This window comes from Falco naumanni, chromosome 1 (assembly GCF_017639655.2).
Source record: "Falco naumanni isolate bFalNau1 chromosome 1, bFalNau1.pat, whole genome shotgun sequence".
Classification (NCBI taxonomy): domain Eukaryota; kingdom Metazoa; phylum Chordata; class Aves; order Falconiformes; family Falconidae; genus Falco; species Falco naumanni.
This window is the reverse complement of record NC_054054.1, coordinates 122,729,364-122,757,095: the sequence shown is the minus strand read 5'-3', so window position 1 is coordinate 122,757,095 and position 27,732 is coordinate 122,729,364. Positions and strand designations below refer to the sequence as shown.

Sequence of the window (27,732 nt, the reverse complement as noted above, 5' to 3'; positions counted from 1 at the left end):
CAAACTGATGCATATTAACAAGACAATACTGAAGTTCATAAAAGGGAATTATTTACAATTATCACTGAACAGGTCTCAGTATAAAGTATGCATTATGAAACCATGCAGGCTTAAAAAAAAAACAAAAACAAAAAAACCACACAACAAAAACCAAGCCTAAGCTATTATGGTAAGTGCAAACTAAGAAAATGCAGCCAAAACTGAAAATAAAGAACAGATTTAAGTTTAATACTAAAGAAATCCCTAATGAATAACAGAAAATATTTATTTTGGATAATATTACCTGTTTTTATCAAATACAGTCATTTGTGCTACAAATGTCTTTTCCCCATCTTCACGATTTGAGGAGTTTCTTTTTCTTCTAGCTGGAAGCTCCTCATTGACATCTGTACATAAGAGATACAGTATTCAACTATTATAGAAGCACAAATCCAAAAGATCAAACAGCTTCTATGCAACTGTAGAATATAACTGGCTGTTGATTACATCTGCTGTGTCATACAATAGAAAAGGACAGTATTTAATGAACACCTCGATGGCAACAGGAAGAGCACTTAACTTCTCAGTAATCATATTCTATGTAAATTCACATATACTTATAGTTTAGTCCTTTTACTCTATCACCATAAAGAGTTTGGGATTTGATCTTCCTCCCCTTCTAGCTATAAAATAGTGAGGAAGTTTCTCATTCTGCATGAACTCTCCAAGGCTGTAACATATCCTAACCTGATAAGATTACAAAAATACTTCAGTAACAGTTATTTAAAAGCTATTTTCTTCATTGGCTAGTCATTTAGTTTTGATGAGAGACCACAAGTGCACCTGTAGCCGAGTCAGTAGTGACCAGTGTTGCTGCAGGTTTAATGATACTCACAGCAACCACAGGGCTCTCTTACATTATCCACCCTCCAACAGGGTTGCCTCACTCCTTCACTATCACACGCTAGTAAAAATTGGTGTTAAATTTACACTAAGATAGAAGCACAGTTTCCAACTACCAGCTGTATTTTAGCTCCATCTTGACGTGAAAGCCAGTTCAGTCACTCATCTATTACTGGCCCGTCTCAAAAGCATGACCTATGTTGCACATCAAGACAACCGTATATGTGCCTACAAGATTAACCCTGTAAAAGCGTATTTAAAGACTGAAGTTACCAATGTTTTCATTAGTTTCACCATTGATCAGTCCATTAAAATCTCTTCTTCCTGGACGAGTTACTCTGAATAACAATGAGTAAGACTTCACCATATGGCTGTTGCTTGGTTCAAACTCATTGCTGGAAACAGCAAGTGATGGGAAGTTGCCTGGTTTTATTTGGCTGAGGTCTGGGTTTAAAGGCACCTGCTTTTTACCTGTAGGAACCTGTCTTATCGGACAACTGACATCCTGTAGGAAAACAAGAAAGCTAAGGTTTAGGTTTTTAGAATACAGAGTAAAGACATTTAGAGTTAAAATTTATATCGTTTATGAACTGTACTTGTCCTGCCATCTTTTTGAAAATAAACCTTGTAACAGATGTAAATAAAAAAATCTGGAAAAACAATCCCAGGTTTTAAATACAAAAACAGATATTTGAAAGTGTAAATAAAACTGGCATTTTATAACCACTTCTGGCAATAGCCATCTTTCTCTAAGTGATTGAATTAACAACACTAACATGAGTCACTCAGAAAGACTGTAGAACAGTCATTAATACTAATTTAATTCTGTTTACCTAAAGAAATTAAATGTTTTGGTTATACATATATATTTCAAGGGCTTCCTATCTTCTCCCTCCAATATTATAAAGTGCACTTTGCGCTAGCTGGGAGATAAAGAACCACTTACCTAGGATTTATTATATTCAGTATCTCAAATAGATCATTGAATACTGTGAAGCATTGGAAAAACAAGGCAAGATGGCCTAAGCATGAAACTTGCAGCAAAACATTTCAAATAACCATCAGCACCTCCTGCTTTTACCATATTCATCCATACTATAGCAAGTAACAAAATGGCTAGAAACAATATTAACTCTTAAAAACATGTCAAAACAGCTTAACATTCTTAGAAAAAATACACAGCGTTCTGACTGCAAATCTTTGCCTTTTTGGTTAAAAATTACAGCCTGCATTACTGAGCCTCCCATATTCCCATAGCTGTGAAGATAATTTGCCAACTGGTGTGAAAAACATAGCTAAAACAGCAAGCAATTTCAAAGATGCTTTAAAAGAAAGATGAAAATTGTTTATGATTCATAGTAGCTAAAATCTGCAATAATTGAGATTATCAATGTAAAAAACATACGTACAGAAAAAACAAGGGAAGAGACAAGACTTGGCACATGACTGGGGAATTCAAAACAATTAGAACTTGTTCCTTTTTATTTATGAACTCTAAAAGGCATAGACTATGATTTTGTGATTGCCTGGTTAACTTAAGCCACTGGATATCACAACAGAATTAGTTTCATGATGTGATACAAAAACCCTGAAGTAAAAAATAGAGGTGGCTGAAGTTCAGAGTGAATCTGACTTACAAACAAGCTGAATTTTGTGAATAAAGTAGAATTTTTTGAAAAACTTCCAGTTATTTCTCACAAAGCAGAGCAAAATCCATATATATATGTACACACTTCTTAAGAATCCCTTACCTAGTCAGTAGAAAACTTGAATAGATTGGTTCTTAAATTTAAAGACAAAATTAATCGCAACAAAGCATCATTCCACCATTTTTTTTGTATGGTAATGTTAATTAGATGTTCCAGAATCAGATAAATATTTTGATTTAATATAAATTAACAGTTTGTCAAATAATTTTTACCTTTCGTTTCTTGTGGCAAACTTTCACAAGCAGTACTTCCAGGGTTACAGAATTTTGTTCGTTCTCTGAGTTTTGCGATGGCTTATCTAAACAGAAAAATATTTTAAGTTCTGAGAAAGCCAAGATCTATTCAATGGTGTAAATCCACCTCTAATTTTTTAACTACAGGTACCTCCCAAGTTAAACAAAGACCTTTAGCCATATTCCAAGTTTCAATTCTTCCCAAAGTTACTGCAAACTCCCAGCTGAGAACATATCCCACCTAACTATTCAAATACTAGCAGATCAAAAAAGCATAGTTGATCTCCAATGTTTAAAAGAATATGCTTTTTACCTTTGGCATTGCCAAACTTCCATAGGAGAGAAAAAAAGACACAGGTAGATTTAAGGAAAATCAGAATTTCAGAGGAGTCAAAACGTTTCCTGTAATTTTTTTCTTTACAGCTTGTAAAGCTAGAATTTGGTTTGCATCAGAACTTCAAGACCCAGATGCCATTACACAAGCAAAAGAAAAAAAAAAAATTAAAGGCTGTGCAAGGTTAAGTGTATGCACAATAGCTGTTAAAGGACTCCTGGAAAAATTGAAAAAAGTATTAAAAGACTTGCCTTCACAGTCTCTGCAGTATAAATTTCCTAGAGCCTGGAATCTTCAAGACAGCTACTACCAGCAGTACGATCAGCAATACGAATTAAGAACTGCCTTACAAAATGAATTTAACTGTATAGTAAGAGAAACTTTAATCACGTGAATTTATATTTACCCAAAAACGTGCTCTCATACGGAAAAATAATAGAAAGATAAAACTTGGTTATGTATCTAGTTAAAAAACATTTTTTAGAAAATTCTGAAAAACAAGGATCAGTCAGAACTGAATGAATCTATAAGAAGTTATTTCTGCTCTTTTAAAATTTTACAAACAGCATTATGGGCTTAAGTTAAAAAACTCAATGGCTTCAACTTAGTCCATGTCACAAAGAATCTAACATTCAATGAAATACTTTGTTATGCTGATCAGAATATAAAGAGCAAAGCTTTAGCATAGTAAAGACAACATAACTCACGTCTCTTCAGTAGGTTTTCTCCCTACACTACATCCACATTGAACAAACTTGATGTGTTTCAGTTAAGAGAAAGTTCTGGTAACTAACTCATCTAGAGAGACCAGCAGTTTTAGGAAACAAATGGATTTTTTTTATTCTAAACACAAGACACATAGAAATTCAGGCTGGGGCAGGGGGGAACCCAGCCAAAAGTCTACTACACTCTCAAGAGTTTCTAACATAATTTCTATCCAGACAAATAAGTATATTAATTACACCAGCTTCATTAATTTAAATATTTCCTATATTTAATATCCACTACAACATCAGTTCTGGTGGTGATATCCTTTTCTTTGAAACAAGTTATCACCAGGGTTTCACTGTATGTAGTACTCCCAAAGCAAGAGGTTTTTATAATTAACAGTAGTGTCACATACCCTAAACATTCAAAAACATATAGAAAGTCATCAACTACATCAACACCTGAAAAACCTACTTCTGCCCATGTCTGTGTATGACAGTAATAAAAAAAGCAGTAAAGCCTGTCAGAAAAAAATCTGTTGAACTACCACCCTATCCACTAGGTACTTTAAATTCCATATGCAAGGTTTACTACTACATACTGTCCTGGAAGAATCAGATTTTGAAGTTACATATCTGAATTTAAGACACATCAGCACACCTTTTCCTCTACCTTTATTCTATACTTCTCTATTCTTATCACTGGCTGCCCCCAAAGTCTCCTGTGGTTTCCCAGCTTAAATACTCAAGGCAACAACACGTAACATGACATTCCCGAGAGCAGGAACAAGATGAATACTATCCATTGAGACCAGCAGTATCCTGAAGTTCCAGAAGCAAAATGTTCACTATCTACAGATTTTAAGAACTTTCTCAGAATACTACAGTTTGATAAAGAGGGGATTCTGAAATCTAGACATCTGCAACTTTAATACTTTCAAATAAAAATAAATAAAACTTTCAAATATCTTACTGAATAGATCCAGTTAAGCATAAGATACTTTGAGGGAACACAGCAACTTCCAGAAAAAAGTACAAAACCTGTTACATGAATCGTATCATCTTTTACATTCAAAGACTAATATGCCATTCAGAATATTTTTAACTAAAAAATTAGAAACATCACTTTGTTTTGATAGATAAACAGCTAATTTTTTTCAGGGAAGTAAAAAGACAGTGAATTTACCATTTCTATACAGCACAACACACGTCACTTCTGCTTTCATTAAAGGAACAGAACCCTTCATGCTGGTCCGTGAACTCCAGTATGCCTATTTTGACTTATGTGCATAGAAGACATAACAGAATGACTGGAAGTCACTAAAACACGGACTTCTGTTGCTTTTACAATCGCTGACACAGCCTTTGCCTCCTTTCCAGGCTCTACTGGACAAAAATTATTCTCAAAAATAAAACACATTGAACCTTTTAAGTATTTGAAGGCTGAGAGTATCTTAAAGCTACTTCAAATACCCCAAAAGACACACTCCTAGAAAAAGACTTTTCTTCAGGAACTTCTCAAGGTCTGTTTCAGTTTGAATAGACGACGACCTTAAGTATTTCTCAAAAACACTGTTTCGACTAAAACCCCAGAAGGCTTATCTGCATAACATTACAATTACACTACAACATATTTAAAGCGCTACTTAAAGTATTTTAACTAATGGGACAATCCGAGCTTAAATGAGTTAAAATCTGCATCCAAACAGCAGAGATTAAAAATACTCAAATATTCGCCTCACAGATCTATATTAATTTCAAAGGTGCTCTACAAATTAACAGTATAATGAATGAATTAGCAAACATACCATTTTTGTGGAAGAACCCAGTAAATGTAAGTTGCAAATGAGCAGACAAGCTAAACAGAAAAAAAGAAAGGAAATGTTAGATCAAATAAATACTTTCTTCTCACAGCAGCCACTCCATTCACCGCTGTTTAGGACAGGCCTACACAGGAGGCAATACTATAATTAAGTCATCCATCTTTCTAACTTGGAAACTGCCTGGATACAGCAATTGCAATTGATGCAGAGATGTAGACCAGTTTTCTCTTTACAGACTGATTCTCTCTGTGTATTCTATGACTTGATAATTAACTGAAAAAAAAGTAGGGGTTTAAACACTACAGTAGGAAAGCATCGTCTGAAGACGTGAGATCTTGCCTTCACAAGCAGACAAACGTACTTCCTAGACATTCATCGGCAACAGAGATGAGTTTTGGTGGAAATTTTCTAGAACTTCACCTTGAACCATGCACCTGGTATTGAATTTTTTTTTAACTAGTATTAAGTTTAGCAAGGAGAATCTTTACTATGAGGAAGCTATAGCCTTAGAAATAAAGATCAGCAGTCACATCAAGTCTGTGTCATCCACAACACATGCAATCAAAATAACAAGTGCATGTTTTGTTTCACAGCACTGCTGCTCACAGCCTAGACTATTCTGCTGACTGTAGATGCATTTTATTTCAAATTGTTAATTTCAGAATACATTTCAGCTTAAAGCAAGCTTTCATAAACCTACATCAAAATGAGCCTCAAAACCACTTAGTATTTCTGAAGTATAGAATATTGAACAAAATACGTTACACTAGAACACCACAGTACTGAGCACCTTCACTGACTTCTCCACAAGACACAACCTGACATTCAATGCCTGATTTTAAACTCAAACATTCCCAGGAGCACTGAGATGATTAGTGAAAGTGCCCAACATCTTGAGCATTCAAAACACTGCATCTATACCACCTCACATCATTCAACCACTTTACTTTTCCAGACCAATTCCAGACTAACATTTTTTGACAGTTTTGAAAGCACAAAACCAACACACGAATCAGTATTATGACTGTTTTGTTTCAAGATTATCTTTATCCTTGAAAAGAGAATATTTACCTAGCAAGTAGCCACAATATACAGAGCAAATGATAATTAAGAAAAATAATATCCAGTAAATCTATAAAACCTCTTAGAACACAAAATTTATACATTTGTTTCAGCAGACTAAACTGCATCTAGCATTGTCTGCCTCTGGAGTAATCTATAATTATTTGCAAACACTATGAAAAAAGAACAGCTGGTTAAAAACCAAGTGAAGACCACAAAAAACCCATCTCAACAGGTCTTCACACATCCAGCAACTTAGATTAATCTTTAAAAGATCTGAGTTTGTTTTAGAATTTCCAGAATGCTTTGTATTTCATGATCTATTCGGTATATTAAATAGAAGAGTTTTAGCAAATAATCTATAATTTTTCTACCGAAAAAGAATACAAAGCCAAACTGCAGGACTAAACTAGATCCCTGACAGAACTGTATGGATTAGAAAAATAAAATATTCAGAAAGTCTTACAATGCATTGGTTAATTTCCATCATACATACTTTCACAAAAAGCTTAGGTGTTTAATTCGTACAGAAAGAAAGTAATATGGGAAAAATAGATTATGGTCATCATCTATCACAAACACATTGTATGCCACATCACTTCCTGGTGATTAAGCTTTTCATACCATTTTATTTCATCACTAGGAAACACATCTAGAAACAACACAGCAGGCACATTTGCTATGCCTTCTTTTGCCATCATTACAAAGGTAGGCTAAGATGCAAATGAACTGAAATGCATCACTCCCAAGTTTCACATCTCTGCTGAACTTTGACTTTTGCCAAATACAATATGGCAAATTCAGCAAGAGTTCAGTACTTTTTTCTGAAGCACAGAAGTAAGACCTGATAAAATACAGAAACATAAAATCATTAAGGTTGGAAAAGACTGTCAAGATTGAGTCCAATGAATATTATACCATTGAAAATGTACATGAATGGCAGCTTCTCTGGTACCTTGATTTGTATGTGATTGAAGCCTAACTAATCACCAATATTTAAATACAAGTTCTGGGAGAAAAAAAAGTCTCCTTAGATATGTACATTTGAAAGACCACAAAATGCAATACTGAGTTTTATCCAACATTTAAGTGTGTTATATAAAGTAAACTCTTGTACAGAAAAAAATTAACAAGACAAAACCAATAGGTACACCAGTATAAAGGTAGTTACTATTTCACAATTAGAATTCACGAACAAGCTGTCCCTCAAATGACAATTCCATATGGAATTAAGATTTGAAATTATCTGTTTGTTAAAGAGGGAACACTATTATTCAAATAGAACTATGCAAAGGTTCAACATGAGATATATGTGAAGTCTAACCACAAGAAAAATTTCAGACTAAGCAATATTTCTCACAAGAAAATCTGAAGGGAAAATTGAAAGTTTTACTGCCTTTAATAGAAACATTTTATAACTAATTATCCTATTACGGCTTGAGATAGGCAAGATCTTTTAAATATTGTTACATTTCAGGGGGTTTTGTTTTGTTGTTGTAGGGTTTTTTTAAACCTAACTATGAACATAAGGTTAAACGTAACAAGTATACAACCATATAAACCCCAAATAGTGTAACTTCATGGTAGTTTTCCCAAATTGCCCCCCTCCCTTTTTTTTTTTTTTCTCTAATTCCAACACACAGAGATTTGTTACTGACACAACTGACAATCTTAAAAAAAAGTTAAGACAAATATCTATTTGACACTTCTATACACATTTTAAGAAACAGCAAAACAAATATTGAAAGTTTATCTTATATTGCTTTCATGTTTTTAAGCGACCAGCACACAAACACACATTTTAAGATTTTGAAAGCAACATTTCAAACAGCAAATACCTTCTTTCTAATAATTACTCTTTATCACTTTCATTTTATCAGTCAAAAAGACTCACAGGCTGCCCAGGGAGGTGGTGGAATCACCACCCCTGGAGGTATTAAAAAAATGCATAGATGCAGTGCTTAGTGACATGGTTTAGTGGTAGAATTGGCATCCTGGGTTAACGGTTGGACTCCATGATCTCAAAGGCCCTTTCCAACTTAAATGATTCTATGACTTTTGATTTAGCACATGCACGTGCTCATTTGTACAGACACATACAAATACGTATGAAGGACAATACCTGTGAGATTCTTGTTCTCCCTTCATTTTCTCTACTTTTGATAACATATCATCTACTTTGAATGTTTTCCTGTGAAGAAAAAGCAGACAGAACAGTTTCACAGAGCCCCTACTCCCATAACATATAACAAGAAAATTTATTCAGCCTGAACTTTGACTTGAGTTTCAATCTAAAACGGTCTCTCTATATGATTTTAGCCTTCTGTTCAAAAAGCACCCTTTTCATACCTTTTTAGGCTTAGTAGCACATCCATGTTGTAGGCATATACAACTGCAATACAGCTTCTCAAGCAGTATCAAAATAATACAAAGAATTAAAAACATCTTTCAGAAGTAATCCTACTGCTCGTAAGTGTCATGTAACAGCACCATACTCCAACCTTGCAATGAACACGTCTAACCACATTTCAGCTTTGGTCAATGAAAATCTTCCCACTTTAGTAACACTTATACCTACTAGGAATTTACATGTCAGCTCTTCAGTTGTTACTATTTTAATCTTGAACATAATAATGAAAAACACTTTAAACCTTAGCTGACAGAACAGTTAAAACCTCAATTATAAAAAAACCCCACCTTCTTTCTCCACAAATTTATATTAAATGGAGATAACACAAGTAACAGCAAATTCTGAAGCTACTTCTGGAGCACACTCACAGGAAATGGGGGGGGGGGGGGAACAACCAATGACAAGTGTCACAGAGAATAATCACTTCAAATCATTTTTCTCCGTACTTCTGACATCAGTCTGTTCATGCTCATATGTTCAGCCTGTTCTACCATACGTGCAATTTAATGTTCATTGCTAAATAAAGTTCACTCATGAACAGACGTTATTTGAGTTCCCAGAATAGTCTTTCAGTTTTTCTTTAAAGGAAAAGTTAATGCCTGGACCTAGGTGCCAACAAAATTGCACTAGACGAGAGTGACAACGCAAGAGCTGTGGAGGCATCCTTCCTTTACATTTATGCCGTAGAGAAATGAAGTAATAATAAAATAAGCTGTTGCCAAATACTGGATTTCTTGGGGCCAGGGGGGGAACACACGATGATGATGTGCTCTGGGGAAGTGGGAAGCGTTGCCTACAGAAATATTCTGACTGAAGAAACACTTATGTCATACATTGTATACATTCAGCATGTAATGCATCTGAATGATATAGTTACAAATCACATGGTCACCGAATAGTAACACTGGACAAGAAACACTAAGCAGGGCTGCAGTCAGATAACAAGGAGAAAGATAATTATGGTCTATGTGGTGATCACCGATTCAAAGCTCTACTCAGCCTAAAGTTCACACAGATGACAGATTCAAGAACTGATCCACCTACACCAAAACATGGATTAACATGAACTTTGTGGCAAGTTTCAGACTCGAAGGTAAAAAAATCTCTGCCCGCACTCTGCCCAAGCTCATCAGTATCGCAAAGCAGCACACTTCTCTTTAGTAGGGTTTCTTCAGACTAAAGAATTGCTTAAAACAGCTCTAGAGCAAAGTTATGTCATCCTTGGAATAAAAGCCAGAAGGCAGCTAGGAGACAAACATGTTTCAGGAATGGAGGAAAGTTTAACAATCTTTCATAAAATATACTAATAACTGACACAGCTTGCATTTAATGTTTCTGAGCATTATTGACCCAAGAAAGAACAACGACACAACCTTTCCTAATCTGAAATTCACATTAGTCAAAACAAGAGTCCCCCTAAAAAAAAAGTTTGAGAAAAACTTTAAAAAAAAAGTAACAAACCCCTCATTAAATCACTACTGTTCCCTTTGAAGTTAACTTGTAAGAAACATAAAAAACAGAGAAATGCCTTTCAACTGAATTGCTATTTTTATGTTACCATGTTCCCATGCATAACAGACAAAATTTTTGGTAACGACCATCCCTATCACCCAGGATTTTCAAGACAGCATTTACTTGTGCTGCAAGTATGCGCATCTTGCGCATTCCTTTCTCCACCCACTCTTCCTCCAGTGAAGCACAGTAATAATTAACAAAGCATTAAAAGTCACATCACAACATGCCAATAAATAAAAAAATTATTCCTTTATCCACATACTGTATGGGAAGCAACTTCTATTAACGGTTAAAAATTCATTTCCAATGCAGTCATTTGGTCTAATAATGTAGTATAACACCTGAAAACAGACCCACAGGTGGAAAGCCCATTTTAATTCTCTATCAGTTAACACTTAACCAAAGCACATTGCCTCTCTAATGATAAGCAACTTCAATACTTTTTTAGCCCAAGCTGACACACGCCCATTAACTTATTTCCTATCAACATGTCTCTGCACTCTAAGCATTCTCGTCTTTTATAAACACCTTCACAGCATTAAACACATGGATCAATATCAACAGATAATTTCTTGTAAAAATGCAGTTTTACTTCCCTACCTCCAAGTGACAAATTTGTCTGGCATTTTTCTCAGACTACCGTAGAGCTAGAGATAAAAGATGTGGAGCTATAATTACAGTTTTGATAGGCGAGTTCTATAAAGTTTGGAGATAAATTCTTTATATTTCACATATGATACCGTTTACTGAAATGGCAATCAAAACAACAATTAGCAATTTTAAAATGGCAGAATTAAGACGTTTTAGGGGAATAAATAAATATACATGTATAGTTATGGTCCACATAAGCAAGCTAATCATGATGCAGTTCCAAAAGACGCTTCTTTGCAAAGAGAACTCTAACACTTGCACTATACTGAAGCCAGTTACATATTTTTTTCCTAATATAAGCCTCACAATGAAGTTCTACTCTAGTTTGGGTATTTTTCCTCTTTTAAACCCCCTTTTTCACTAGAATAACAGGCTCACACACCTTATTCTATTGTATGAAGAATGGCAATTAAGGTCTTGTTCGTATTTGAAAGTGTTTACAAGCCCAGATAAGCAAACAACTGTCCTGCTAATCTACCCTGTAAATTCAGTTGACTGTTTTGCCACTACATCTGAATAGTCCAAACTACCTTTAAATTCCAGCTTTTGTGGTTTTAACTAGGCTGAAAGAGAAGGACCACTGCACTGACAGAGCATGGAAAGGTGGGAGGGTGTAACCCAGGAGAGAACACCTTCGAAATTATTTTCTGTTTTTCCTCCCCCTCAACTATGGTAGCTCACTTCTGTTGCATTGTTGTGTTTTTACAAAGAAAACATATGAAATGTTTTACTTAATCTTCCTAAACGTATTTTGCCAGAATGATTTCAGGAAGTCAGTACTAGCGAGTGAAACGGTTATTAATCTGTCTGTTATTAGAACACCACCTCACTAAAACCACAGTTCTACAACAAAGTGTTAAGGGAACTAGTAAAAATCAGTAGGTAGGTTTCAAAAAGAAAATAAGCATTACTTGCGCAGCTGAATCTGAACTGCAATTTGGAACAGTGGACAGCACAATGTACATGCAAAGTACCATTTCTTGTTTCCCAGCAACTACAGCAGATATCCAAAGAAACAGATTCAGGTAAAAGAACATACGCAATTCAATCAGCTATAAGTTAATGTAAGCAAGAACTTCCTGCTGCACACTTCTAGTTTAAAAACAAACAAAGAAAAAAAACCAGCACAAAACACCCTGAACATTATTTCTTAAAATTTGGGCCTGCCTTATTTTGTAATAAGCAAACAATTCTCTTTGGTAACTTTTGTAAGAAAAAGCAAGCTGCAACTTCAAGTTTTTTTTAAAAAAAGAAAGAAAATCTGATCATTACCCAAGTACCTGAAGTTGTATGCTACAGGTTCAATTTTCAAAACAAGTTATATTGTAGCACTAAAACTAACAGCAAGAACATTAAACAATATCCAAGAATGCCAAATACAGCTTCTTTAATTTAAATAAAAACATACAAATTCTACTGCTCAACAGATCATTGAAATATGACCTTCCTTAGATGCAAATAGTTTAAATTAGAATTGTCTGCATAATCAGATTTTATTGCTGTTCCTTAAACGTTCACAATTAAATATTCCAGTCCCACAGCAACTGTTTCCAAGCAATAAGAACTTTAGTGTTAAAATGTTTTAAAATAAGTGTTCAGGCTACTAAAAAATCCCAAGTGTTACAACCAGTTTTCAGTGAGGGGGAAATAACTGAAAGGACTTTGCAATTCTGCTAATAATGTACACAGCACTTTTCACGCCGCAGTATATATATATTTTAACGTCTATTGAGATGCAGCTGTAGCACCTCACATGATAGGAATGTCTACTTTGCAATGTCAAAACCAAAGCCCATTTCTCAGATGTATCCAGTTCAAAGCAACCTTTTAAACATGTTGCTGGATTTTTTGTAAAGTGCTATGAACTGACCTCCTTCATTTTTCACTTTTAAAATAATTACAGAAATAATTACTGGATACTTCCAAGACTAATTGACAAAGCCAACAGTTTTGTGATTGTTTTGGGTTTTTTTTTTTTAAAAAGAAGTGGTTAGGTTACAGTTTAAAATAAAACATTTGATATAATTATGATCAAGCATCATTGATTACCAGAGCTCAGACCTTGACAGTTTGGGTTTTTTTTAAGAAGTTCTCCCCCAAAACAGAAAACTAACAAGGAACAATTAGTTAGCATTTTGCAGACTATCCACACTCAAGCACTCCCAGTATCAACAGAAGTCACAAGCATGAAGTCACACACACCCTTAACATTGCTGAGTTCTTTGGTTTCAGAAATCAACTGTAAAGCGATGCATACATTTTTTAAGTTATTAAAAAAGAAAAGGTAATGTTTTACACACCACATGAAAAGAAGTCACCCTTCACTATTTTCTGGATTTCTGCTACTTGCTTAACATTTTAGGAATACTTTTCAAAACCAATTTTACCTTTTGATATTTGTTCGGGAGTTTCTGTGGGACATATAAGTGAGAGTTCTGTGCAAAAATATTGGCTGCAAGAAAAAAAAAAAAAAGGTTATGCTCAAATTAAAATTTCCTACAAGACTGAAGTAAAGGAGTGACAAAGACCAATTACTCACCGCTATTAGATTCCGGGTACGTAGAAATCTGTATATCTGTGTTGGTTCTAAGAAAAAGAAACACATGTTATCCAACTTGTTATACCCCCTGAAATACAGCCTTATAATGATAAAAGACGTCTAATATAGCATGTTGATTTTATTTCGTTAAACAAGTTTACACATCATTTAAGTGAAGCATCACTATGTCCAAAGAACTCCAAGTAAACAAGTCAAAGGTTACTCCACCTACTGTATAACACAAAGCAACTTCTTGTTTAAGCTACCATAAATCAGTAGTCATAACTCAACTATGACTGCTCCTGCTTTCCACAAAATACATTTCTTACTGGCTTTATATCATAAAAGGGCAGAAAAAGGTACCTCAACACATTATAACCTACTGTTGAATCGGTAAAGTTTCCTTCACGAAGTTAACAAACATAACCAATATAATACCAAAACTGTATATATTAAGTTTACATAGACAATTTTGTCTCTGATTCAGTTTCATCCTTCTGGAAAATACCAAGGTCACTTCTACAAGGTATCAAAACAAGAACAGGGACTGTCAGTTGACTATGACACACTACAGACCACGCTAAGCTAGGAAATCAATTCCCCAAACCTTTCACACTCATAGGATCAGGAAATTGTTGAACCTGGTAAAGCAACTACAGTTTCAAAGCACAAACAAGGGAGGATAATACAGCCATGCCAACACGAAAGGGTAGCAGCATCATTTGAAATAGGTGCAATAACTGAAGTTGAAAAGATCAAGACTTGCCTACAGAAAAGAGGACCTTAAGTTCGGTTTTAACCAATTCAGTGAAATCAAGACAAAAACAGGTTTTTGTCTGGATCAGGCTGTATCTAACAAGACCTCCAACCTAAACTGAAATACACCCTTTTTAACTGAAATAAAAGCCAGCCTCATTAGGTAATGTCAACAAGAAACTTAGAAATGACTGCATACAACACATTAGTGGAGAAAAAGAGAATGGAGAATGCCTTGATGCCCATGCTAAGGCTGCTAACACTGCCTCCACTTCCCACATAAAGAAAACAAACAACTATATTTTAAAGAAATATAAAACTTTATTTTCATATGACTGCAAAACATTTATTGCAAATAGCTGGAAACCTTATTGTGATTTATGGAATTCCATGATTAAAGTGAAAGACGACAGCATTTTATGTCCTTTATCCCTTTTTAAAGATAGGATGCAGCCTTATTTCTACACTTACAATTACAAGACCCCAAAGAATCTATTATTAGAGACATACTATTATTAGAGAAGAAAATCTTAAAATTATCCCAGTATTTCCTTTTAGAAGTCTGATGAAAACCAGTAAAATTCTCCTTAGTGCAAATTATCATAATAAAATCTCTACTTTTCAAATCAAGATAAAAGACAGGAAAGAAAGGAACTAAGAAACATGCAGTTTGCTAGAGACTGAAAATACAGAATAGTCACCACTTTTAAAAAAATACCCCAGGTTTTTTTAGTGGTCAAAAGAGCATGACACAATTATAATCTAGAGAGGTTTGAAAACATTAAATTAGATTCAGAAGGATGCAATTTAATTCAAAGACAGCGCACTGCTGCACCGACTTTAGTTTTCCCAAGCAGCAAAATTCTGAAACACGCATTTCAACCTGCAGACAGACATACGTTTCACAAGTTCGTATTACCTAGCAAAAGCTTAAAATAAATATTTTATCTTTTTCTAGCATATGACCTTGAAAAGGGACGAAAACATTCGGGAAGAACGTGATTCAATACATACTACATGTATTCAGATTTTCTAATCCACTATTTACTTACTGCAGTCTTCCCACGATATAGAGTTGACACACTACGACACATTTATACTGCAAGTTACTCCTGATCACTACCTGCCCTGCTCTGTGCTTCCCTTGTCTGACAGAGGCGTGGGCAAGAGAATTTTTTCCCCCCTTTTCAGACACCGACACGGTGCAAACCTCTTAAAACTCGTTCGGCACTTGACCTATCTGCAATACAGTATGTATTGAACACTGAGCTTTGTTAACAAGGCTAAGGTTCAAAGGACCCCACATTATTAAGGGTCTGAGTCACCATCAAAAGCTCCAACGCTTTCTCACCGTCACTGTCTATAGCAAGGGAGTGTGAGCTGTGACAGCACCAACACCAGAACAGGATCGTACATTCAGTAGGGCATTAAAAATTTCCTTCAGATCCTAGCAATTGAACAGAAATCTTTTACTGTAAGTTTACTGTTACACCGTGCTTCTGAATCAGACCTCCATAAACAACTTTCTGGTGCATCCAAGGGGCTTTTCCTCCTATCTGGAGCCGCCACAGGGTGATCAGTAGGTCGCAAAGGTCAATTTCCAATACGAAATCTCAACTAAGGGACAATTATTGCCAGACAAAGAGCCAAGTACAGTGAAGTCTTCATCACATCCTGCCCCCGAAAGGGGCTCGAATGGCAGCCGCCAGGGAGGGAAGCGCCTCCAGGCTCCCGGCTCCCCCGCGGGCTGCTAGAGGAGGGCAGAGAACCGGCCGCCCCGAAAGCCCGACGGGAACTGCGACTGAGACACCAAGTTCACGGGCTGGGCGCAGCCGCACGCCCCCGCCCCGCAGGCAGCGGGCCCCGGCCCCGGCTGCCGCTCGCCGCCCTGCCCGCACACCGGCCCCCGGACCTCGCTTCCGCCCCAGGCCCGCCGGGCCCCCGCCACCCCGGCCGAGCCCCCTACCGGCCCCGCGCCCCCGCTCCGGTCCCAGCTCCCTCCCTCCCCCGACCGTGTTTACCCCCGGAAGCCCCTACTCTCCACAGCCCTCCCCTCCTCCTCCTCCCGCCCTTTCTGCGGCGGCCCCGGCCGGTCCCGCCGGCTCGGGCCCCTACTTCCTCCCCCGGCCCGGTACTCACTCTCGAAGGCCTGAAGAAAGAGCTCGTGGTCGGCCTGGATCTGCTCCATCTTCGGCTTCTTCACGGGGGGCAGCGCCGCCGCCGCCGCCGCCGCCGCCGAGGAGGCCGAGGAGCCGCCCGAGTAACCGCTTCCTCCGCCGCTGCCGCCGCCGCCGCCCGCGGCACCACCGGATTTACCGCCGGGAGCCGCCGCCGCAGCGGAGCCCCCGAACCCCCCCGCCGCCGCCGCCTCCGCCGCCTCCGCCGCCGCCTCCTCCTCCGGCGGCGCCGCCAGCGGAGCCCGAGCTGGGCCCCGCACCTCCACCGTGCTTCTGAGGAGCCATGGGCCTGGCCCCCGAGAGGGCCCCGGCAGGACGGAGACCGAGCGGGGAGGGAGGGGGCGGCTGGGGCGGGTGGGGTGAGGAGGGGGGAGGGGAAGCGCCGAGCTCCAACTCCTCTAAGTCTCCTCCGCTCCGCTCTCCTCGGCGCTACGACCAGCCGAACCCGACGACCACGACGCGCCCGCCTCCCCCACTCGCCCATTGGCTCCGAAGATGGCGCCGCACCGCCGCATTGGCCGGCGCGGGGCCCGCCCCCACGTGACGCACGGATGGTTCTGGAAGAGTTTGGTTGGTCGGTGCGCTTCGCCGCTTGGCGCTTCTCCCCTCCCCCTCCTTTGAACTGAATTCGCGGGAAACGCCGCTCGCCCTCTGGCGCGGGGCATGCTGGGTAGAGCGGGCCGTCTCCGCCTGCCGCCCGGAGATGTTCCTCGCCTCCCCGCTCCCGGCTCCTGCCCTGGCCCCGCGGCTCTGCCCGCCCCCGCCGGGCTTTCCGTTCGTGCCCCAGCCGGACTGTCCGTGCCCCTGCCCGTGGCTGCGCCCCTTTCCGAGCGCCATGTCCCGCTGCTTCCGCGGCCGTACAGGTGCCCCTCTCGCCTGAGGGGAGCTGCCCCTTGCGGACGGCGTCCCCGAGGGAGCGCTCAGCTGCCCTCAGGAGCTGCGGCACCGTCGTTGAAAAAGCCAAGTTATTCGAAATAGAGGCTTGGGTGTTAATCGGTATCCGTTTTTGGTAAAAATGGTTACGCTGGGTCAGACGTGAGGTGCTGCTGGTATCCCGTAGTTTTAACTTTATTTAACTGTGAGGTTTCCTCAGAGGACAGCACAAGAAATGGCCCATAGGTGCAGTAAAACGTTTCTGGTTTTATTCCCACCTTTCATTGCTCAGTGAGAACCCGTGGAGTCCATGGGGTAATAAAAGTTGTGCTGCTGTGGCTACCTTCGGAGCCCTGACCGCTGGCCCTGGACGCTGAGCCACGCGTTTGGGTCGGGCCTGCAGGGCAGAAGCCTGGCTGCCTCACCTGTGTGAGAAAATGTGATAGAGCCCAACTGTGCAATGGGAAAATTCAGCAATGGCTTTATTTAATTAAGTCCTTATCAGTGGTGCGGCAAGCTTGATATGTAAAAGGCTTTGACAGCCATCGCGTTCTATTTGCTTTCTTTTGCGAAACTTTTCGAGAGTACAAGGTAGGGGAAAAATGGTTTGTGTATGAAAACACAGCCTTGAATTTTCAAACCAGATACAACTGCAATGCTGGCATATACTATCTTGGTTTATTTTCTAATTCTAGTGTTAAGGAAAATTAACTGAATGATAATATTTAAGAGGAAAACCATATGTTAAAAGTCAGGTGTGCTGTAAATGTGCCTTACATTATCAACAGAGAGGGATTCTAATGTGATGTCTCAATTGTCTGTTATTAACCTTACTATGTTTTAAGAAAATGTACGTATATACACAAGTCTTCATCAGCCACTATTTCCTCCCCCATCTGATTTTTTTTTACAGTTCCTCAATACTTATTTAATATCTGAAACTTTCTTTTTATTTTTCAGTGTCCTCCCCTCTTTTTCTCTTTTCTGTCTTTCATGTTTGTTTTGGAAAGATCTTTTCCTCCCTTGTGCTTTTTTTTTTGTTGTTGTTACTCGTTTTCCTTACATTTTTGTCAGGCATTAATGTTTTACACGCAGTCTTTTCTGTCATTTGCTTAAACCTTAATTTTATTACATTTTTAGAAATTAATCTTTGTACCATTTAACCTACGTTCTGTTTTTCTTCCCTTTTAACAAAAAGTGCTATTTCTAAAATACTGTTATACATTTTAGAGCCTGCTTCTCCTAATTGTCTCTGCTTAGTATTCCGGTTTCTTGATCTTCTATTTCCTACTAAATTTCTCTACAGCCACTTCTTGTTGCTGAATATGCTTTTACTTACTAGCAGCAGCAGTGTTTAATGCACTGTACATTTTTGCAGACCCGATGTGTAGCTTCTTTGCTCTTAATGCCAGGGGACTTCTGGTGAGCCTTCTGATGCATTGGGTATTTGCCAGTCTTCTGAACTCACAGGCTTGATATCAACAGTACACCAAATTAAAAAAAAATCCAGGGTTGATCTTCGGGCCAGTGATACCCAGTGCCAAGTGACAAAAGGTAACAAATATTGCAGTATGTGTGAGAAAGGCTCCTATTTTGTCCTTGGAAGTTGTTTATTGCCTAAAAGCTATTCCTGTTTCCTCCCTACTGTTTACAAGCCTCTGCTGCTTCGGGTGGCTCATCCTTCTAAATTTCAAAACCAGGAGGAGGAGCCAGAGGGCAACTTTCCAAGCAGGAGTAAGAAAGATAATTAGGCAATTAATCTCTGGCATTGGAGTCGGATCTGCTCGTGAACAGAAGAACTAAGGATGAGACTCTAGCCTTGAATGGGACAGGACATCACAGCGCAAAATGAGTACATACAGAGAGCCCTCTGGAAACTGTCAAACAGTAGAGCTTCGATAGCTTGAGCCCATTTTCCTTAGTTAATAGACTGACCCTTCATTTTTAAAGTTGTTTAGATCTGCTGCTGCTCTGGGCTGTTCATATGTACTTAAAGAGCATAGAGTATGGTTGATACGTTCAACTGAAAGAGCCTCAACAACTCTGAAATGTCATATTTGGGGCTTCATAGTATGGATGGCTAGAAAGAGTGCAGGGCATAAAATAGCAAGTAACTTACTTTGCAGAGTTGAAAGCAAGAAAATACATATTCCTTTTTAGAAAGTGGAAATCATTATGGTTTCTTCAGAAGAAATGAGCTGTGGCGTAAGACTGTTATGTCCTTGACCTGCCTGATAATATAGATCCCTATAGATTTTACAATGCACTTGTTAAAAAAAACATAATTTTAATTTTTTTTCTTGTTTATGTATACATCAGGTAACACAAAGAAGTTGACTGTATTTAGCAAATGGCAGGATAGCTACAAGCCAGTAAAAATACGTTTTCTAATAAAGTAGTAAAAAAAAAAAAGCAGTGAAATATATTGTACCTTACTGAAATTGATATTAACTCATAAAATTAAAAAAAGTAAAGGATTATGACAACTAGTGTATTTTTTTGCTATAGGTATAGAAAATATCCTACAATAATGCAAAAAAGGGCAGTTTAATTAGTTTAATATGATAAATGGCAGAAACAATCATTTGCAAACCAGGATTGCTATTGGAACAAACCCGTGGTAGTAAAAGCAGAAGTAGCTGGCAGAGGTGCTTTTATGATATATCAGATTTTATGTCTTGAGATGGCCAATCCATTCTTGTTTTCATGTACTGTTAATGGGATTTGCATTTTATATCCAAAAGATCAGGTTTGTCTTCTGCAGATTGACAGCATATGCTACTTCTTAATCCCTTTTTCCTAAGGCTTTTTGCTGCCTGTACCTACCCAGCATTCCTGTCATCTTGAAAGGCTAAACTGCAGCAATTTTTACCTTTTCAGATATGTATGAGTAAGTGCACACATATTTTATAGTACTTTATGACTTTTTTCTTCATTTCATAGTAACATGCTTTTCTTCGTTGTCTGTAGTACCCCTACAGCTATCCTACTTAACTTTCCAGCTTCCAGTCCTCCCGATTACTATACCTCAGCACAGGAATATTTACAAAATAAATCCTTACTGTATCTCAGCACAGGAATATTTACAAAGTAAATCCTTTTCTAAAGGGGAAATAAATACCTCTGTACTTGGGAGCTCAGTCTAAATGAAAGTTCTGTCAGTATAATTATACTCTTTTGCTCACATCTTTAAACATGGGTCTGTCTATATTGTCAGTAACTACCTAAATACTACTACAGATCTAGCTTATCTTCTGAGAACTTATTTTTAAATATAACTGGAACAAAAGAGTAGTGCTTACTAGGTGGGGATAAACTTTTGGTCGATCTTTTTTAAAAATTGCTTACAGATTCAGGCCATCATGAAAGCCAGCGTCAGTATTTATTAGGGAGCACTCTTACATCACATTGGTAAGGAACTGAAGTTTGCTATTGAGGGTGTTGCTGAGGAGAACGAATCCACATTAAGTGTCTCCGGGTAGCTCCATTTTGTTATTTTGGCCTCGAGCCAGTGACCACATACAGTGGAATCCAAGGGCATCCAGCATGGAGGAGACCTTACGCACTCCACTTCTGTGGTTACATCCAAACTTTACTACTTTCTGTTTTCATGCTTCCAGGTTCTCCTTCCCACTCTGTCCAGCCCACCAAACCCAGGTGTTCCACAGTTTCTCACCCAGAGAAGGAGAATGCATAAATGCAGTAGAACTGAGACTTCATGCATAGATGGAAGATATGGGTCCCACAGCTGCATCACTGTACTCCGAATACAGATCCATTTCAGTGGCATCCCTTTCTTTCACTTAAACGAACAAACCTCACTAGATGCTGAATTAATTCCAACTGCAGTATTTACTAAACCATTTTTCAGAATAAAGACATCTTCTTTATTTCAACATTAATTTAATGTTGATCAGCAGTAACAGGCCATGGAAATTATTAGATAAGCTACTCTTCCCTACCTGCTTGGAAAGCAAAAGTCAACTCCCACTTGGTGTTTTCCCAGTCTGTAGTCAACAGAGGCTACGCAGTATTGCAACTGGAGAAAGGGAGCAGCTACAGCTGTCTGGGTAACAGCGTGAGAGTGCGTAGGTGGAGTACTGGGTATATTTAGGATGGCAGGATCATATTTGCTGTTTGGGTGGCAGCTCTGTTTCGCTTCGGTTTTCTGCACATTAATGTCTAGTGCTGCCCTGGTTTTATAAGCAGGGAACTAAGAAAAGGGAAAATAAACTTTACTTGTAAGGGAACAACTGTAGTGAAGCGAGGCAAAGGGATGAGCTAAGATCTTACACAGCAGTCTAAGTGTTCTGACGTATAGCTATGAATGTGGTATGTGCGGAAGATTGACAGAGCAGCCACTTGTGATTCTCATTCATGTGTTTTTGGCTGAGGACTGCTTTTGTACAGAGCTGTTCAAATGTATTCCAGGAGCACAGTACTCCAGGAACTTGGCCCTCAGGGAATCTTAATGCACCCATAATGCACAGCTTTCAGTGAGCAGGTTGCTTATGTGTCTTGAGTTATTGTAGAGAGTGAAAAGTGAATGCACAGTATGTTTTGCACCATTGAGTCACCTATCTTCTGCATTCACATGGTGTGATAACTATTTGTCATTATTGCTTACTAGAAGTGTGTGCTCAGGAGTTGTTTGTTGGGAGTTCTCTTAGTGATGTTTTAATGTCTCTTTCATGACTCTTTACAGTGAAAATTATTTCCTGATTTTCAGTTAATGTTTTATTTTTGATTGGTAGCTTTATAGCAGTAGTGTTTGTCTTTACTGTTCAGATAGTAGACTAAAAATACCAGAATTGTTTCAAAAGCATTATGAAAAGCCTAGGCCCAACATATTATTTTGCTCTAGAAAGGCAGGACATCAATTTAAGTGTAAGCCCAGAAATGTACCAACAGTAAAAACATTAATTACAGAAAAATAAATCTCCTACAATGAACTAAACCAAAAATGTTTATAGGGTAAAAGCAGTACATTCAGGATAACATCCACTTAGTTTTAAAGACAGTCTAAAATAAGATCTGTATTCATATGTTTGGATCAAAATCAGAAGGAAGTGTCTGCTGAAAGAAAACAAGGTGATGTTATTCACCTGTGTTAAAACCTGAATAAATTCCATGTATCACTGAAGACTCCATACGTAGGAAAAGGACTCATGGAGTCTCTGTGTAGGACTGTTGTTGCTCAGTTTCGCTCACACAGCACTCAGAATAGACCTTTATCTGGCTTACTTGTTGGTCTGTGCCCTTCATTTTGAATGTCTTCATCAAATTTATAAGTGTTCAAAAAATGGAAGGTGCTTGAGGTGAGGTGTATAAAAGTTCACGTCCCTTTTGACCTCAGAAACTGTGGATCTTTGTTGTGAACCCCCTTTTTAAACTTGACCTTCAGAAAAGAGAATTGTAGACTTTTAATATTTTAATCCAGAATTGTTTGCCTTTTTAACAGAAAATCTGTAGATCTCCTATATATGATAAAGTCTTAAAGGCATGGTTTAGTGGTGGACTTGGCAGTCCTGGGTTAACGGTTGAACTTGATCTTAAAGGTCTTTTCCAACCTAAATGATTCTATGGTTCCAAGTCACAAAAAACACCTACACTGGATTATGTTTAATGTATGATTCCAAACAAAATACACAGAAAAAATAAAAAAATGCCAGATTTTGAAGTTTGAATGCTTAATACATGGAAATGGAACAGGACTCATGCTAGTTCATACTGTAATTTCGGAGATCCAGCATGTGTAGTACTTGCTGCAGAACTATCAAAAAATAATTCTAAATGAACTTTCAGGAATTGTGTTCTCTGGAGTCATGGAAACTGTGAAAGATACAGCAACTGAAAAACTTTTGATGGAAACTTAATTATTAAACTGAGAAATACAGAGGAGAAACTGATGGAAGATGGGAGAATTAAGTCAGTTACAGGTGAAAGTAGAAGTTTCTCACCAAAAAGTCTGATGACAGGGCAAGAATGAAAGCTTCAGTCAATCAAAAGGAAAAATATAGGAGGATCAAAGAATATGCCAATAGATAGTAAAATGAAACCTCAGATTAATTAGTTAACAAATTAATTTCAGCTTTAAGTAAGAGGTAAGTTTTAACAGGACCAATTCTTTTTTTTTTTGTGGCTAAACCAAGTACAGCTTAATAAGATGAGAATTTTGAATTTTGTCATCAGCAACTACTTAAATGATAAGATCAGGGCAGAAACTATTTCCCCAATGTTTTCCACTTAACACAGGTATACAGAATTCACACACAAGAGAGTTTACCTAAGTGTTTCAAATGAAAGTTAACATGTTGTCTGTGGTTTTATGTGCTAGATGTTGCTTCAGAAGGCTTTTACAAGGGTTTATCTTGTTTTCAGAATGCTGCTTGGGATACATAATTCTGCACACTACAATCTGAATTATCCATACTCTTGAAGTAGTTTTACTGGTTGTTGCCGTGACTGTGGTCGAAGTGCTATTACCATGCTAAACGCATCTCCACAGAAGGACGTGAGAAACACAGCGGGAGGCAAATTGTGACCAATACTAATCCCACTTTTTGGAAGGAGAAATAAATGTATATGTGGCATAATTTGTGGTCTTTCCAGCTTAATTGATGCTGGTACTGACATCTTTGTGTTTAAAAGATATAAGGCTTTGCTCTGAGCAAGTTTTATCTTTACCTTCCTTGTTACTTACGCTAGTAACCTAAGGTCACCCAATCTAGGTCACCTAAGGACGTGCCACAATTTCATCTACTCTTTAAACCCAGGCAGGTTAGTGAGGTGCATCAAGATTAGCATGAGACTGCTCTCCAGAGCTCTGGCAACAATCATGAGTGCAAATGTATGTGTAAGGAATAATTAAATTAAAGGTAATTAAGCAATACATTTCATGGTGTTGACAATTTGGGAGTATGTAGGAGGAGATGACTGATGTAGTTTTAAATTGTTGAAATGTGACTGGCATTCCATTGGATTATGAATTGGCAACTAGAATATGATGACTGACTAGTTATAACTGCCCTGCTGCATTTAGACAGACTGTCAACTACTTACAGCCAAATGACAAAACCAAATTAAAAGGCACACTTGTAGCCACTACTGTACAAGCCCCTGGAGACTCTGAATAAACAGATGGATCTTGTATTGAGTACCAGATGTGAACTGGCAAGGAAACAATTCCAGAGGCGTCATTCCCCTTCACTGAAAATTCCCTGTATATGGATGTTCAGATCTGGGGGCAACTGAGATGAAACAGAAAGCCTCAGAATGAGTAGGAGGAAAAATCTGATTCATAAAAATTGAAGTTCAGAGCTAATGCAGAGAAGAAAGTAAAGGTCTTGCCTTTTTTAAGAGACTATATGTAAGAGTAAATTGTCACATAATAGTTCTGTTAAGGCATTGAATGAAAATACTATTTTGGGGGTTTCTTTTTAGCAATGATTGATATGAAGAAGAGATAAGTGAGTCAATGAAATTCTGGAAAGCATTCAGATCTAATGCTGCAGGGTAAGGGCTGCCAAGCTGTAAGAGTAAAGCAATGCATTGGCAAAGACAAGCATTTGTCTATCAGAATGGAAAAAATAATATTTGTGTAGGATGGGTACATGTACCAGTATTAATGTAGGTATGGAGCAGTCCAACTGACCAATTGCATAGTCTTAAATATAAATTATTGGAGGTTCAGAGTGGAAATGTGAAACCACTTTTTATGCAGATTGACTGCTGAGTTTGGCAGAAGCAAAACCAAATTGTCATGTAAATTGTTTTAATTACAAAACTAGAGAAGTTAATATAGTCTGAAGTTTGGATTAGTTTCTTTTTGAGAGTAAATTCCAAGCTGCTTTATTAACAGATATATTCATGTATTTTTAAACCAAAGCTCCACATGCTCAGTAAATGTTTTGAGGGTTTTGTTAAAAATGGTGAACCACTGGCTCAGCTGAAGTCTGTGCAAGTTTCCCAATTATTTTCATGAGGTGAGAACATCACTCTCATTGTTTAAAAGGCATCTCCATATATAGTATAAGTTAATATATAAAATACTGTGTATCTGGTGGCATCTTCTAAAAAGCTGTAATTGTTTGTGCATTCAGGCAGTAAAATAGCAGAAATAAATAATATATATATATCTATTTATAATTTAAATATTTGTCTTACACACATTCACCATCATGTATTTTAATGTAGGCAAGACTTACAGAAAAAACACTTACTATTCCTAATTCACAATATATCCATTGCTTGCAGACTCTATAAATATTAAGCTGCAATAGCTTGCCAGAACTTCTCCTGCAAGGACCTACTGATGGAGTTTTTCTGAAGAGGCTTCATAAATGAAGCAGCAGCAGCAAATTGAGTGACCCTACAGGTGCAATCTGCAGCAGTTGCCTCTCCAGTCTTCCCAACAAGGTTTGTTGAAACTCTGTATCACAACGTCTTTATTGGAAATGGATCCCTCTCTTAATTTGCACTGATGCATTTGGAATGTCAGCTTCCAAAACAAGGCACATGGGAGGCATTTAAAGTAGATTTTTTGAAAGGAAAATGAACAAAGAACATGTCAGGTTCCATTTTGATTTGCATGACAAATCCAGCATGCAGTGTTCTGGTGGGTCGGGCTGGGCTTGCCTGCCATTCACTGCATTTGTCACTTTGGTTTGAACACTTCTGACAGTCCGTTATGTTAATTGTTCTAAGGGTTGTTTTGCTGGGGGAAGAAGAGGAAAGGCATTTGTATTTTTGTATTTTTTCCATTTACAGGAAAGGGGGGATATCTGAGGGAACAGAAAATGTTTTCAATCAGTTTGTGATCTATTTTATTTGTAAATAATCCTGTGAGGTCATCAACAAGTTCAGTATTTTAAACTTACTCACTCTGTGTGTGTGTTTTCAGTGGGAAATACTAGTCCTCTAAACTAGAAACTTGAGGAGTCTATTGTTTTGGTGCACACCATTCTTTCTTTCTTTGAGTCCTGCAGTGATGGGTCCTGCAGAGTGGTTTGTGCTATGCCTGTGTGCTTCTATCGGATGATATTGTGGGGCTTTGACAAGTGCTAACAAGGGATTTAATACTCTAAGATGCATTGTTGGACACACATTGTTATCGGTATGCAGATAGTATGTGAATAACTTGCATGTATCAAAGACCTGTTGGCAGATAGGTGTATATGGCTGAATTCTCCTGGAGTCACAATTCAAGGTGGAGGTTGCTGTTGCCCCTTAGGGTACATACACTTCTCTATCATCTAGATTAAAACAGTCATGGATTGTTTGGTGGTGGGCTTTGAGTTTCAAAGTTCCTAACTGACTGCAGGTGGCACAACACTGTAGACTGATCACAAAACAGTGTTTTCAGACTGATAGAATGATCAACCTTAAAGTTTGAGGAGAAGACTGCTGTTTAAGTTTGTATCTCTCTTTTGCAGCTGCTTCTGTTTTTCAACCAAAGGAGAGCTTAGTGTTTAAAGAATGAGGAGAGCAAGAAGATAGAAATAGAATATCCCAGAGGTTTCCAGGTAATGACTGACATCTATCTACCTTTTAAGCTTTGCACTCCTACACTGCATGTGGTGTTCTCATTTACATGTTGTGATCTAAGTGCACCATGATAGATAAGCTCTAAATACGGAATGCTTTTATAATATAAAATCACGCAATCAGATGCAGAAATATGAAAATAAATAAAGTCTGGGCTTACATGGGAATCGGTTTGAGCTGATGCACCTCAAAAAAAAAAAGTCACATGTGATATAATTAATGTGTTGCTGATGATCATGAATAATACTCTTACACCACCACTTTGAGAAGGATTATCTGTTGTCTGCTTTACTGAAAGCTGAACTCAATGGGAGGTGAACTCACTGAAATTTAGGTCCCAAGAGATTTAAGGCTTTGGCTCAGAAGCAAGGATGGCTTGCGCTGGGATGGCTTGCGCTGGGATGGCTTGCGCTGGGATGGCTGTGCTGATCCCCCCTCTGACTCTCCAGCTGTCCTTGCTGTGGGAAGCTCCTCTTTCCACTGCAGGGGTGGCTCAAGTACTCCAAGGCAGCTGC

At 38.2% G+C, this 27,732-nt stretch overlaps 1 protein-coding gene across 1 annotated transcript in view; it reads right to left on the bottom strand.

Moving 5' to 3' along the window:
- The window catches only part of SUZ12 (SUZ12 polycomb repressive complex 2 subunit), a 31,530-nt gene extending 14,304 nt beyond the window's left edge, over positions 1 to 17,226 (bottom strand). The window contains 9 exon segments of the mRNA XM_040581909.1: positions 284 to 386; positions 1,156 to 1,387; positions 2,804 to 2,889; positions 5,674 to 5,723; positions 8,873 to 8,941; positions 13,714 to 13,778; positions 13,866 to 13,912; positions 16,761 to 16,978; positions 16,980 to 17,226. Of these exon segments, the coding sequence (XP_040437843.1) occupies positions 284 to 386; positions 1,156 to 1,387; positions 2,804 to 2,889; positions 5,674 to 5,723; positions 8,873 to 8,941; positions 13,714 to 13,778; positions 13,866 to 13,912; positions 16,761 to 16,978; positions 16,980 to 17,083 (974 nt within the window). The 5' untranslated portion in view covers positions 17,084 to 17,226.
- Between the last annotated feature and the right edge of the window lie 10,506 nt (positions 17,227 to 27,732).